The 12,575-nt window shown below is 34.5% G+C and overlaps 1 protein-coding gene across 2 annotated transcripts in view; it reads right to left on the bottom strand.

Annotated features, from left to right (window-relative positions):
• SLC26A7 (solute carrier family 26 member 7) overlaps positions 1-12,575 on the bottom strand; it is a 153,122-nt gene that overhangs the window by 40,391 nt on the left and 100,156 nt on the right. For both annotated transcript variants that reach the window (XM_002819259.3, XM_054518659.1), the window contains 2 exons: positions 4,935-5,012; positions 3,826-3,921 (listed from right to left, as the gene is read on the bottom strand). In XM_002819259.3, coding sequence (XP_002819305.3) covers positions 3,826-3,921; positions 4,935-5,012 — 174 coding nt within the window. The remainder of the gene's footprint in view (positions 1-3,825; positions 3,922-4,934; positions 5,013-12,575) is intronic.

Here is a 12,575-nt window from a genome sequence, read left to right as displayed (position 1 = left end):
CCTTTGTCAGATGAGCAGATTGCAAAAGTTTTCTCCCATTCTGTAGGTTGCCTGTTCACTCTGATGTTAGTTTCTTTTGCTGTGCAGAAGCTCTTTAGTTTAGTTAGATCCCATTTGTCAATTTTGGCTTTTGTTGCCATTGCTTTTGGTGTTTTAGACGTGAAGTACTTGCCCATGCCTATGTCCTGAATGGTATTGCCTAGGTTTTCTTCTAGGGTTTTTATGGTTTTAGGTCTAACATTTAAGTCTTTAATCCATCTTGAATTAATTTTTGTGTATGGTGTAAGGAAGGGATCCAGTTTCAGCTTTCTACCTATGGCTAGCCAGTTTTCCCAGCACCATTTGTTAAATAGTAGAATTAATGTTCTAAGTATAGATTTGGATATCAGATTTAGAGATCATATTAAAGGCATTTTTACTCAACCCTTCTCTATTAAAATCTGCCCAAAACAATATAAAATGTGAACATAGAAGGGAAAAAATCAGCATCAATGAAGCCAGAACATGGTCAAAACTTCTAACTACAAAATATGATACAGACTTGCCAAATACTGTGAAATTTGGATGATAATCAAGGAGGACACTAGAAGCCAACAAACTTATCCTCAGAGCTCAATCAAGTATAGATTTTTGCATAAATGCCAGAATCCTGAAAATTCTATACAATAATCTGGTAAGAGCTTTTAGGGGCAACAGCTTCTAAGTTCTAAGGTCAAAGATGGGCTACCAGAGAAAAAGGAAATGTACTCATAGAGATTTATTTGATACCAGAGGACCGCAGAGTGAAAGGCCATTTGTATCACTTACAATGTGACTTCCTAAGTAAAGGTAACTGCAGGAAGTAAAACAAGATGAAGAATAGAGAGATGACAACAGCATGAGATCACCAGTGAACCTGTGATTTCTGAGGCTTTGCTTCCATGATCTAAATAAGAACTGCGGGCTGCTCTACCTCATTTCCAACCTCCTGCTCTCCCTATTTTCCAGCAAATAGGTCCCCTAAAAAATGCATTACAATTCTAAATAAATCATCAAGGGCACTATTCATGGAAATGAGGAAAATAAAGAAAGAAAATAATGAATAAGAGGCAAAAGATAGATTTGGATACATAATAGGCAATATAATCTCAGGAAAAAAAAAACCTTAAATATAAAAATTCAAAGAAGGACTGATCAATGAAAAACAGAAGGAAATAAAAAGCAAGCAGGCTAGAATAATTCAGGAAAGAAAATGAATGAAAATAAAAGCCATGTTTAAAATTAAAAAGTAAGATAATCACAAATAGAAATACATAATCAGAGATATGTGTCTAGTCCAAAGAAATCACTTACACAGAAAAACAAAATAATCATGGGAAAATGTATAGATATGAAGAAAAACAAAGTAAAAACAAACAGAAAATTCACTAAGAAGAGAGCAGAACACAGATTTGAAAAAATATTCAAAGATACATTAGAAGAAAAAATTTGTAAATAATTCCTGATTATGAGATCAAAAGATTATGTCATGCTCAGAAATTTGAGACTGAGTGCTCAACCACAGTGATATTCTGATAATAGTACCAGACTTCATGAGTAAGAAGAAACTTCATTGAGCATCCCTTTAGAAAAACAAGCTTACTTAAAATAACAACAAAAAAAATTATGTTGACCTGTGATTTCTCTACTTTATCCCTCAATGCCTAAAGATAATGTTAGGTTTTAAAAGACCTGAGAGAAAGCATTTTACACTCAGTCAAAAACTTCCTTCTAGTATGAAAACGAGCAGATATTGTCACCATGAAATATCTCAAGGAATATAAAACACATGAGTTCTTGGAAAACTACTTGGTGATGTACAGAAAACAAAGAGATGAAATAAATAACTTGGGTATGAGAATCCTTTTTTTTTTTTCAAAAAGACTAAAGGTAACCACTAAATGCATCTAAACAATAGAATTTTCTATATCCTATAACTCAATGAATGATATAATCTTCCTCCACTGATGCTCCCAAATAGAAACTCAGAAGTCATTCCAACTGATCCACATTATATAATGAACTGGTGGTGAGGACTAACAAATACAATCTCTTTAATATTTTTCATCTGATTCTTTCTTGTACTTCATGATCTCAGCCTTGGTCTAGGCCTTCCTCATTTATATGCCTGAAGGGCTAAAGCAGTGCTCCACTTGCTGTATACTTCACCAGTTTGATCCATCTTCCTCAAACTACTCAAGTGACCTTTCTAATACCTACATTTTATTCTTATTTCACCTTTGAGTGATGTTTCACTGCCTTCATAATTAAATCAAATCATCTTTGTAAAACATGAGTTGCCTTGCCCAATCCAACCCATTAACTTTTCCAACATCATCTGTCATTACTCCCATCCTCACGTTATATGTTCTACCCATGCCAAATACCTTGATTTTTTCAGAGACAGACATGTTCACACTCATCTCTGTATCTTTGCATATGAGGTTCTCTTTCTTTCTTCTCTAGGCAATGCCTATTCATTCTTCAATTCTCAACTTAGAAATCACTTCCTAGTAGAAACCTTACTTGACACCTTCTCTACCCTTTCCAATATGGTAACATGCTGCCTCCTATATGCTCAATGAGTTCCTTAGAAATAACTTAACCATAGGGTTATCAAGTAGCTTGTTGAGTAAGTTTGCATCTTCTCATTTCTTTGTTTTCATGAGCCACCTAACATATATCACCTTTAAAAGGTCATGGTTAATTTTGGCCTTTTGTTCTGCCTACACAATACTGTTCCTTCAAGTCTCAGTTCATATTTCAGCTCTTCTGTGAGAGTCTTTCATGTTAATCAGTCCAAATTAAATGCTTCTGCCTCTATTTTCCCCAAAACTAAGCTCTTACTTTTCCTTCCAGGTCATGTTGTATCCTGTCTTGCATAATAATTTAGTGTTTCTATGTCCACTTCCTCCACAAATAACTGTCTGGAGAGACTGGAGAGACTGTTTTTTTTCATCTGCACATTCCTCGTGGTGCCCAGCATTATACTTTGGTAGGAGCTCAGTAATATTGAGCCCCAGGAGGAATATTACAAAAGTAGGCACCAGCATAAATAATATCCCAAAACCTCTCAGAGAAAATGATCTGAAGAAGAGAAAATGTGTATTTCATATTAATAATTATATTCCAATATGGTGACTGTCATAATAGAACTAAACAGAGGGTACTCATGAAGTACTTCTCCCATATTGGAGAGGGAGAGAATTCTGGATTGCTCTTGCATAGATAGGTTTCTCTAGAATCAGTGTGCTATTTATGTTAGTAGAAATCACACTTTATCATGGTTCAGTATATTTTAATCTGTTTCAAGCATGGTCCTCTTAATGTAACCCATTTAAAAGGCAATTCATGAGACCTTTTGTATTTAGAATGACAGTGGTCACCATTAAGAGGTTCACCCTATATGCACGCAGCATGCATTCTTAGTGATTAATGATAGTTTTTCATAAAGGTTATAAATTGTCATATTTCTATTACTGTCTATTTCCCTGGTAAGTCTTACTTCCAAAATTAATTCATATTGTAAATTGGGCATCCCAAATCCACTGAAATTATTAGCATTTCTTTAAAAGTTCTCAAACTACACATTCATCAAAATTTGACCAAACTCTATTTCTGTTTCATATGAAGACAATTTATATTTTAATGCTTTTATTAAGATTTTGGAAAAAATAAATGGTAGTTTGTAAAGTGTACAAGTCTCAAATGACTATATCTATTTTCTGCAAATAAAAGTATTAGTGCATATTTGGTAACATAAGCTTAAGCTAAAAAGGGATTGTTTTAGGTCAAATTTCTACTTACCCAATCGATTTTATGCACATTCCAATATTTTTTTAAATCTCGGAACTGTATTAGCATTCCCTTCAGTCCCACAACAATAATGCTTGCAAGGACACACTAGAAATAAAATGTAAGTTGAGGAAGAAGCAACATAAAAATTTTAACTTAAATTTAAAAGGGCTAACATATTTTTATTGTTTTGTTTTTAAAATACTTAATAGAGAAAAGCAATCACCAATTAGAAGACAAAAGCAATATTTATTTTGTTTAAAACTAACCTATTATTATACTTTAGGAATATAATATATATTCTAGAAATTCATAAGGTAATATTTGTACAATTCTAAACAACAAGAGCAAAAAGAAAATAAGTAAATGGTAAGGGTGAACATCATGAAGCTAAATGCCCTCTTAACTATACGTATTCATGGTCATTTGTTTGAAATGTCTTTGTTGCATGAAATTAAATATGTATATCATATATTTTCTTATAATTGCCTTAAATGTCAATTATCTGATTTCACCTGAAGATATTTATAACTCTCTTGAAAAGCGAACTTGATTATTGGAAGATCCTACCATGGAAATGGTTTATTCTCACCACACACATGAAAAATTAGAATAACAAAGGATGGAGACTGGCTCTCATAAGCCCAGTGTTTTGCATTCCTTTGGTGCCTCAGGCTTATGAAGAAGAAGGTGAAGCACTGGCACTAATGTTCTGAATCACTTTGTATAACAGATATATCAACAGCAGGAAGCTGTATTTTGTTTCCTATTTCCTTGCCCCAGCACATATGTTTTTCTAACAGTCAAAGTTTTAGTAAAATTTATACTTCTTGTAACAGAATATGCCTACTTTCACCCTCCTGATGAGCACAGAATGAATCTAGTTCCACAATGCCATTCTTATGTGAGAGCCAAAAACGTAAAACAAACAGCCACGGTACCCCCTCCCACGCCTGCCTCAAATGTGGTAGCTTTCCACACCTCCCCCATTCAAACTTTACTTCTGTAACATGGTTTCTAGATTTAGGATTGTTGAGGTTATACTTCCAAGAAGTTTTATATACAATGATTCTCATGAAAAGTTAAATTAAAAAGTAGATAGTGAAAAAGCACTACCGTACCATGGGCAGCCAGTAAAGCAAAGGTCCTATTGCATAGATGACTATAAGGATGAAAATGCAAGATATTAGACAAGCCACCTGCAAAATACAAGACAGACAAAAAGGAAAAAGAAAGCCTTGAACTTTTTTATTATGTCAAAGTTATGGGGTGAGGGGATAATTCTTAGTTTATCTTGATTAGAAGAAACAAAATGTTGACACATAACTGTTAAATTGCTTAGACTGTCATTATCTATATTTTGCAACTGAGGGAAGCCAAATGTGACAGCTGACAAACTGGTGCAATCAAATTAAGTCAGTGATGAGAGAAAAGCAATTTCACACAAAGAAATAGGACACCGTCAACTTTTATCACACATCACAGTGATGGCTTTTTTGTTTAATAGTGAAAGTGACATTTCAATTAAAAGTTCTTTAGCCTGTTGTTGTTTAGCCTGACTCCCCTCCTTATTTTGTAGGAGGTTGTTTGGGCAATAACTGAATATGTGGCTTAAGATTTTTCTGTGCTGATAATTTCCACTGAAGCTTTTACCTTCTTCTTTGGATTTCTTTGTTAGTAAAGGCTCAAGTTGTGAAGTAGTTATATGGGATATGGGAGTGATCTCTGGCAGTGGAACAGACTTAATTTTACTAAACCTGAAAAGCCATTAGTATCATGTTCTAACCAACCAGCCTGCTGACAAAAGGCAGTTCTATTCACCTGACTCCTATAGCCATGTTCCACTTGATGGAGAACTTGATTTCACAGAAGCAAATGTTCAGGACCTAATAAAACATTTGGCCAAACTGCCTTCCTAACAAGAGAAAAGAAGTCTTTCACAGGGCCATGAAGATGCCTAGAACATCATTATGGAGATATCAAAGGGAATTTGGACCTAGTAGAATGGCTTAAATTAAAAATAAATATATAAACAAACAATCAATATCAAAGGTTGGCAAAAACTCAGAGCAACTGGAATTCTCAGGCATTGCTGGTGGGAATGCAATATGGTAGAGCTACTCTGAAACAGTTTGGCAGTGTCTTATAAAGTTACACATACACTTACCTTATGACTCAGGACTGGCTAAGAGAAATGAAACATATGTCCACATGAAACCTAAATATGTATTTATAGAAACTTTATTCATAAATGCCAAACTCATAAATAACTAAAATATCAACCAATTGGTGAATAAATTGTGGTACATCCATACAATAAAATACAACTCAGAAATTTAAAAAAATGGATGAAATTCAAAATCATTAAACTAATGAAAGAACCTAAACACAAAAGGCCACATACTATAAGATTTCATATATATGACTTTCCGAAAAAAAGATAAATTATAGGATGCTAGAGGCTGGAGGTGGAGGCAAAGAATTGACTACAAAAGAGTATGAGAAAACTTTTTAGGGTGATAGAAATATTATATATCTTGATTTTACTTGTTATACAACAATTTTTTTTTCAAAAAAAGTGAACCGTATACCTTAAAAGAATAAATTTTACTATATCTAAATTATACCTCCATAAACCTTATTTTTAATAAAATTAAAAAAAAGAAACCTGGGAAGAGATCTCTAACAATTGCTTACATGCATATGTCCACACCCAGGGTAAGTCCAGCAACAACACTTGTCCTAACCTGGTACTATTAAAAGGTGTGTATATGGGAAGAGGGAGAGTGGAGTGGCATTAGCTATAATTATTCTGCTAAGCAAGCAGTCATTTAAGGCCTTTCCCTGTTGGTAGAGGCTGAGGGAGTGTGTTCTCCCTTCCATAGTTTGTGTAACTCATCACAAACACTCGTCAGCATACAAAGGGGAAAAACAATTCTTACTTGGGAATTAAATCAGTAGGGGAACTAATGATTGCCCATAAAAAAAGTTATAGTACACCAAATTGTCACTACCCTGATCATCTAGGAGTAATTGGTGATTTTACATAAGAATTTTTAAACAATAAAATATGACGCCTGACATTCTACTAGACTGCAACAAGGTAGGTGTCAGAGTGCAGCTCACAGGATCCAGTCAGAGAGCTCAGTCAGTGATTCAGTAAATCCATGTTTACATGAAAAGAAAAAAATACCAACAGCTAAGGTTTATTTTAAGACAAAAGACAATGGCATGTACCCTTTTTGTGGGACTCTTCACTCATATCTTTACAATGTACCTGAAACCAAAACCCTAAATCTTAGGAGCTGGAATGAACTTTGGACACATGCAGTTGCAATTACTTGGAAGGATCTGAGACACAGAGAGGCAAAGTGACTATGCCAAGGTCATAGAGCTAGGGAGTTAGAAAGCACGAAGGTAATATAAAATATGTCCTGAATTGGGATCCAAAAACGCCAAATATATTTTAAGGTTCCCAAATTTATTATAGTACACTAAAGCTGTTATAGAAATTACAACCTAACTAAATAATTCTATTTAAAAACAGTAAATCACAACTACATTTGGGCTTTACTCTAAATAATATTTAATTTATATTTTATTTACATGGTGCTTTGTATGTTCATCAACAACAATTGAACTACAATTTCAATCTTGTAGTCAAAATAAGTCAAGAGTTAAATGGATCTTATTTGGTAAAGGGTGACAAACTATGGGTGAAAAAGACTATTTGTTTATCTTAAATGGTAAGTCATGCAATGAAATAGACCATAAGCAAATGGGTTATGTTAGCTCCCTTAATGCACTTGCCTTATCATTGTTGATGCCCTTGGTCAAAAGATAAGTTCATCTAATCAGACAAGAAACTCTTAGCAGCTCTGTCCAGTGTATATACTCCCCAGTCATGGAAATTAATAATATTATAGTATCTGCCCTCAAAGCTCTCAAAATACTGGTATTCATTCTCTTCATAAAGAAGAAGCCAGGACACTGAAATTTGGATTTGTAAAAAATCTTTGAGATTATGCAATGAAAGCCATCATTCCATAATTGGCCAACTCAGTAAATTCAAAAAGAGCTCAAATTAAGATCAAATATTTGCAGTGTATAAAATAGAATTCTCTAATTTCAGGATTCTATAACAACCCATTTAAGCTATATTTTAAGTATCATTTACTTTCTTCGTATATTTTATTTTGCATTTGAGGTAATATTTTCTTGCCTTTCTCTGACCTACCTTGAGAAAAATTTGAAAAACAAGTTAAAACCAGAACAAAAGAGATGAGCTTGTTCCTTTTTTAATCTCAGAAAACAAAACAAAACTAGCTCCTTCTTAATAAGTTTCAGGCTGGCTTCTATTGCAATTAGTAAAGCGTTCACACAATTACCCACTGGGCAAACACTGGCTAGGATTTTACTCTTTAACTCCTTCTTTCCATATCATACAAACTAAATGTCCAAATATATTTTTGCTTCAAAATCATAACTACTGATATTTAAGAGTTAATTCTGCATAAAAGATAATGAAATAATCTATATTTTATTCTTGTTATGTTCTCAAACAATTATTTTATATACTCTATGTTAGTTACAAAGATGACCATGCATGCATTTTTATTATCCATACCTATATATTTGGTTGGGAGTAGAGGGAGAAACCAGTTATTTACTTCCTAAGTAGTTGTCAAAGAAGGCATAAGTAGTTCTTGAACTCACTGCATGTGCAGTCTTGTGGAAAGTAGTGAAATGGCAAAAGAGATGGGAAAGGGCATAAAGAAAAAAAGAGAGAGATGACATTAGATAACTAAAGCTAGATTAAAAAGGTTTTAAAGGAGATGAAAGCAATTAGCCAAATTTTGAAAGAATAAAGGAATACAGTTTGGCAAATTAGAACGCAGAGACAATCTCAGTGTTGCAGAAAAACATGCCAGCTGTTGTTTTCAGTTGTGGCTGAGCTGCCTGTGCAGCAGACGCAGTCTCTCATCCCTCCTGGTTATACCTCCCGAGCTCCCTGCAGAGCACCAGGAGATCTCCTCTGTTGAAAGTGAAGAGAAGCATGCAGAGAAGAAAGCCAAGGGACACTGAGCTCCCTCCCATATTTACTGTTCTTTACAGGGAAGGAGAAAAGGAAGAAATGTAATTTTTTTGTGCTATTTGTCTAAGTTGTGCCACAAATTTCTTATTCCCCTAAAGGCCTTTCTTAGATATGCATGCTTTGGGTGTCACATCTAAAGGGGGTCGCTGTAAAAAGGGTTTCTTCATATGGAAGATAGAAATGTGTCTGATGACCGTGGCACTTGGTGTTAAATGATCAGTAACTCTTGTTGTTCCAATCCAAACATTTGGTTTCATTTTCTAAAGCACTGAAAGTCTTTACCATCAACTCACTTCTACATAAAATTGTCCCAAATTCACTGTCAAAACAGCCACATATGGCTTTTGAGGACTTGAAATGTGACTAGTTCATATTAAGGTATGCTGAAATCTAGAATACCAGATTTTGAAGCCTTGTACCAAGAAGAAAATAATGTTAAAATATCATTAATAACTTTTAGATTATTAACTTTGAAATATTAACGTTAAAATTATAATATTTTGACTCCATTAGGCAAATTAAAATATAAAATTAAAATTGTCAATTTATTCTACTTCTAAAAATGTGGCTACTAGAAAATTTAAATTATCTGTGTAGCTCATATTATGTTTCTGTTCAATAGTGCTTCTCTGAAGTGCATGATCCTAAGCCTGGTTTTAAATGGGATTTTCTGTAAATGTGTGATATTAAGCAGTAATTTAAAAAAACTGTCCAGCCTGACCAGTCTCTTCTAATGTCAGCAAAACTGGTCATTTTCTTTTATAGTTATTGGAAGCTCTCATTTCTCATTCATTCTTTTCTGTAGTAGTTACCTAACACCTACCACATGCCAGGTCCTGGGCTAGCCACTGAGGATACACTGAACCAAACCAGACAAGGTTTTGTGTTCTCCAGTAGCTTTAAGTCAAGGATAGAAGGGTGACATCAATCATATAATCACACTAATGAACATTTAATGTCAAATAGCACTAAGGACACTGACAAAGAGGAAAATGACAGACCCAGAAGTGGCAGTGAGATACGAAGGATGGGAGGAATTCACATAGACAGGAAGGCAAAGGCAGCCTCAAAGACAAAGGGAACAGACACTGGAACCCACAAGGGCTGGAGGACTAGGTCTGAGAATGAGGTGGAGAACAGGCCAAGAGGAGGCTGTGCCAGGAGGCACTCAGCGCCTGGTAGACAGCAGAAATGTCTGAATTCTAAGACCCATGCAAAGCCTTTTAAGGACTTTAAGCAAAAATAACATGACCACATTTGCATTTTGTAAAGATAACTTTCCACAGAAATACCATTTCTGCAGAAATACCAGAAATGTTTCTGAATAAAAGTCAGTTGGTAAATTCATTAACAAGTGTAAGATGATTACCACTGATTCTTTGATTGGTTGTCATTAGCCTAAAAAATGAAGATTGTTTGTCATCTACATCAATTTATGGGGTATAAATCTAGTCCCTAAGAGAATCAGAGCCATTTAAGGGGTTATTTTGTGAAGTCATGTCACATAGAAAGTTGCTTTCATAAATAGCCTATTTAGAACAAAACTTTTAAGGCTTGGTTTACATAGTGCTTTCTCGGAACCATGTCAATTATCAGTTTTACCCAAATAAACTTAACACTTGCAACGTTAAAGGTCTGAAATGACTACCATGGGAAAGCATCCTCAATTTGAGTATGCACATTAAATCAGATTCTTCCCCTGTGCAATTTAATGGGAGTTGTTGAAAAGATTAGTGACCATCTCAATAAGCAGAGGAGCATGAAAATATTCTGCCACTGAGCTTTGTTTTCCTGGAATGGTGTTTTGACAGATTTCTTTCATTTCTTTTGAAGGCTGATGAATAGAATACCATGCAGAAAAAAAAATTCCTATTAAATAAAAAGTCCTTAGAAACGTTCTGTTGTTCTAGTCATTCAAATGTGTGGCCTCCAGAACAGAGAAGGGAAGGGGCGCTGCTTTATCCCAACCATATTAATCAAACATCTGTACACCCAACTCAAGTGAAAAAAAAAATCCCAAATTTAAAATAAGTATAAGCTTTCTCAATTATTCTCTTTCAGACACTCGATATTAAAGGTTACAAAGATGAATCAGATAGACTGATTATTACTAAAATAGTAATTAGAAAAGCAGGGAAATGCCTAAGGAAACCCCAGTTATGGAACACATTGAAAGTGGAAACACTTCGAAGATTCTATTTCAACCTTTTCTGCCCATGTGATAAATGAGTATGTTAACTTGCTCAAGATCCTGCCGCACAGTGGGCAACTTGGACTAGAAAACTGTCTCATTGCATCTTGACCATACCAGGATGTTTTAACATTAAATGTTAAAAAAAGATTCTAAACATATTTAATTATTTTCTAAATAACAATAGTAATAATAAAATCAATGATCATTGTTAACATTTTAAGGACATTTAGTGCTCAAGCATTGTGCTAAATAAGCATTATTAACTCCTTTAGTTGTTGTAATAATTCTACTTTAATAGGCAAGTCTACTTATGCCAGAGAGGTCAAGTTACTTGTGCAAAGTCACTTCACTAGTGGTGAAGCCAGGGTACAAGCCCAGGCTCTGGAGCCCAACGCCGAACCACTCACTATGTTTATTGAGCCTGACAATGAAGAGAGAAACCTAATACATTCATTCTGGTAAGAAACCAGGAAGAAACTACTATAGAATCCAGCTGGCACAATAGCTCACACCTGTAATCCCAACACTGGGAGTCAGAGGCTGCAGGATTTCTCAAAGCCAGGAGTTCAAAATAAGCCTGATCAACAAAGCAAGACCCTTATCTGTACTAAAATTTGAAAAAAAAAATAGCAAGGTGTGGTGGTACATGTCTGTTATTCCAGCTACTCTGGATACTGAGGTGAAAGGATACTTCAGCCCACAAGTTTGAGGCTACAGTGAGCTGTAGTGGTGCCACTGCACTCCAGCCTGGGCAACAGAGCAAGACTCTGCCAAAAAAAAAAAAAAAAAAAAAAAACTGCTATAGGATCCTAGGATTTTACAGATAGAAGAGTCATCAGAGTAGGGAATAATATTTAAGTTCACTGTACATTAAACCTTCAAATTTAGATCACAAAGATTTGAGAGTACAGTTTGCAAAAATGTTTACGCCACTACAGAAGATGACCCTACACTTGAAAATCCAAGCTGTGTAAAAATCCATCAGATTACTTGTGCCATATAAACCAAGGCTGGAGGAGGATTTTACTTCTTAGCTTATGAGCTATGGCAATTATTTGTCAAATTACAATACATTCAGAATTGGTTACTGCTTCCTTTCATGTACTCTATGATACATTGATATGAATTTGACTAGTTAGTTTTATGTTAAATTTTAATATCTGTTGATCACTTGCCCACAAGGTCAAGAACCACATACTTTTCAAACTCAATTATTCTACAACCTAAAATAGTATTTAATAAGGAAGACTCTCAATGAATGTTTGAATTAGCACAAATAGTGTTTTAAAAGTTCTCATTTGATTCCTATCTTAAACATAAATTGTTTTAATAATGGTTAGCTGTTAATGTTAATTTTTTATACTAAGATACACATGATTTTTCTTGTGTATCCAAGTTTTGAAGTAAATCTATCTGGGTTCCAATCCCGGCTCTGCCATTTACTACCTCTCTGACCTGGGTAAGTTACTTTAA

Source organism: Pongo abelii, chromosome 7 (genome assembly GCF_028885655.2).
Source record: "Pongo abelii isolate AG06213 chromosome 7, NHGRI_mPonAbe1-v2.0_pri, whole genome shotgun sequence".
NCBI classification, from domain to species: Eukaryota; Metazoa; Chordata; class Mammalia; order Primates; family Hominidae; genus Pongo; species Pongo abelii.
The sequence above is the reverse complement of the archived record's forward strand: the minus strand, read 5'-3'. Positions and strand labels throughout refer to the sequence as shown.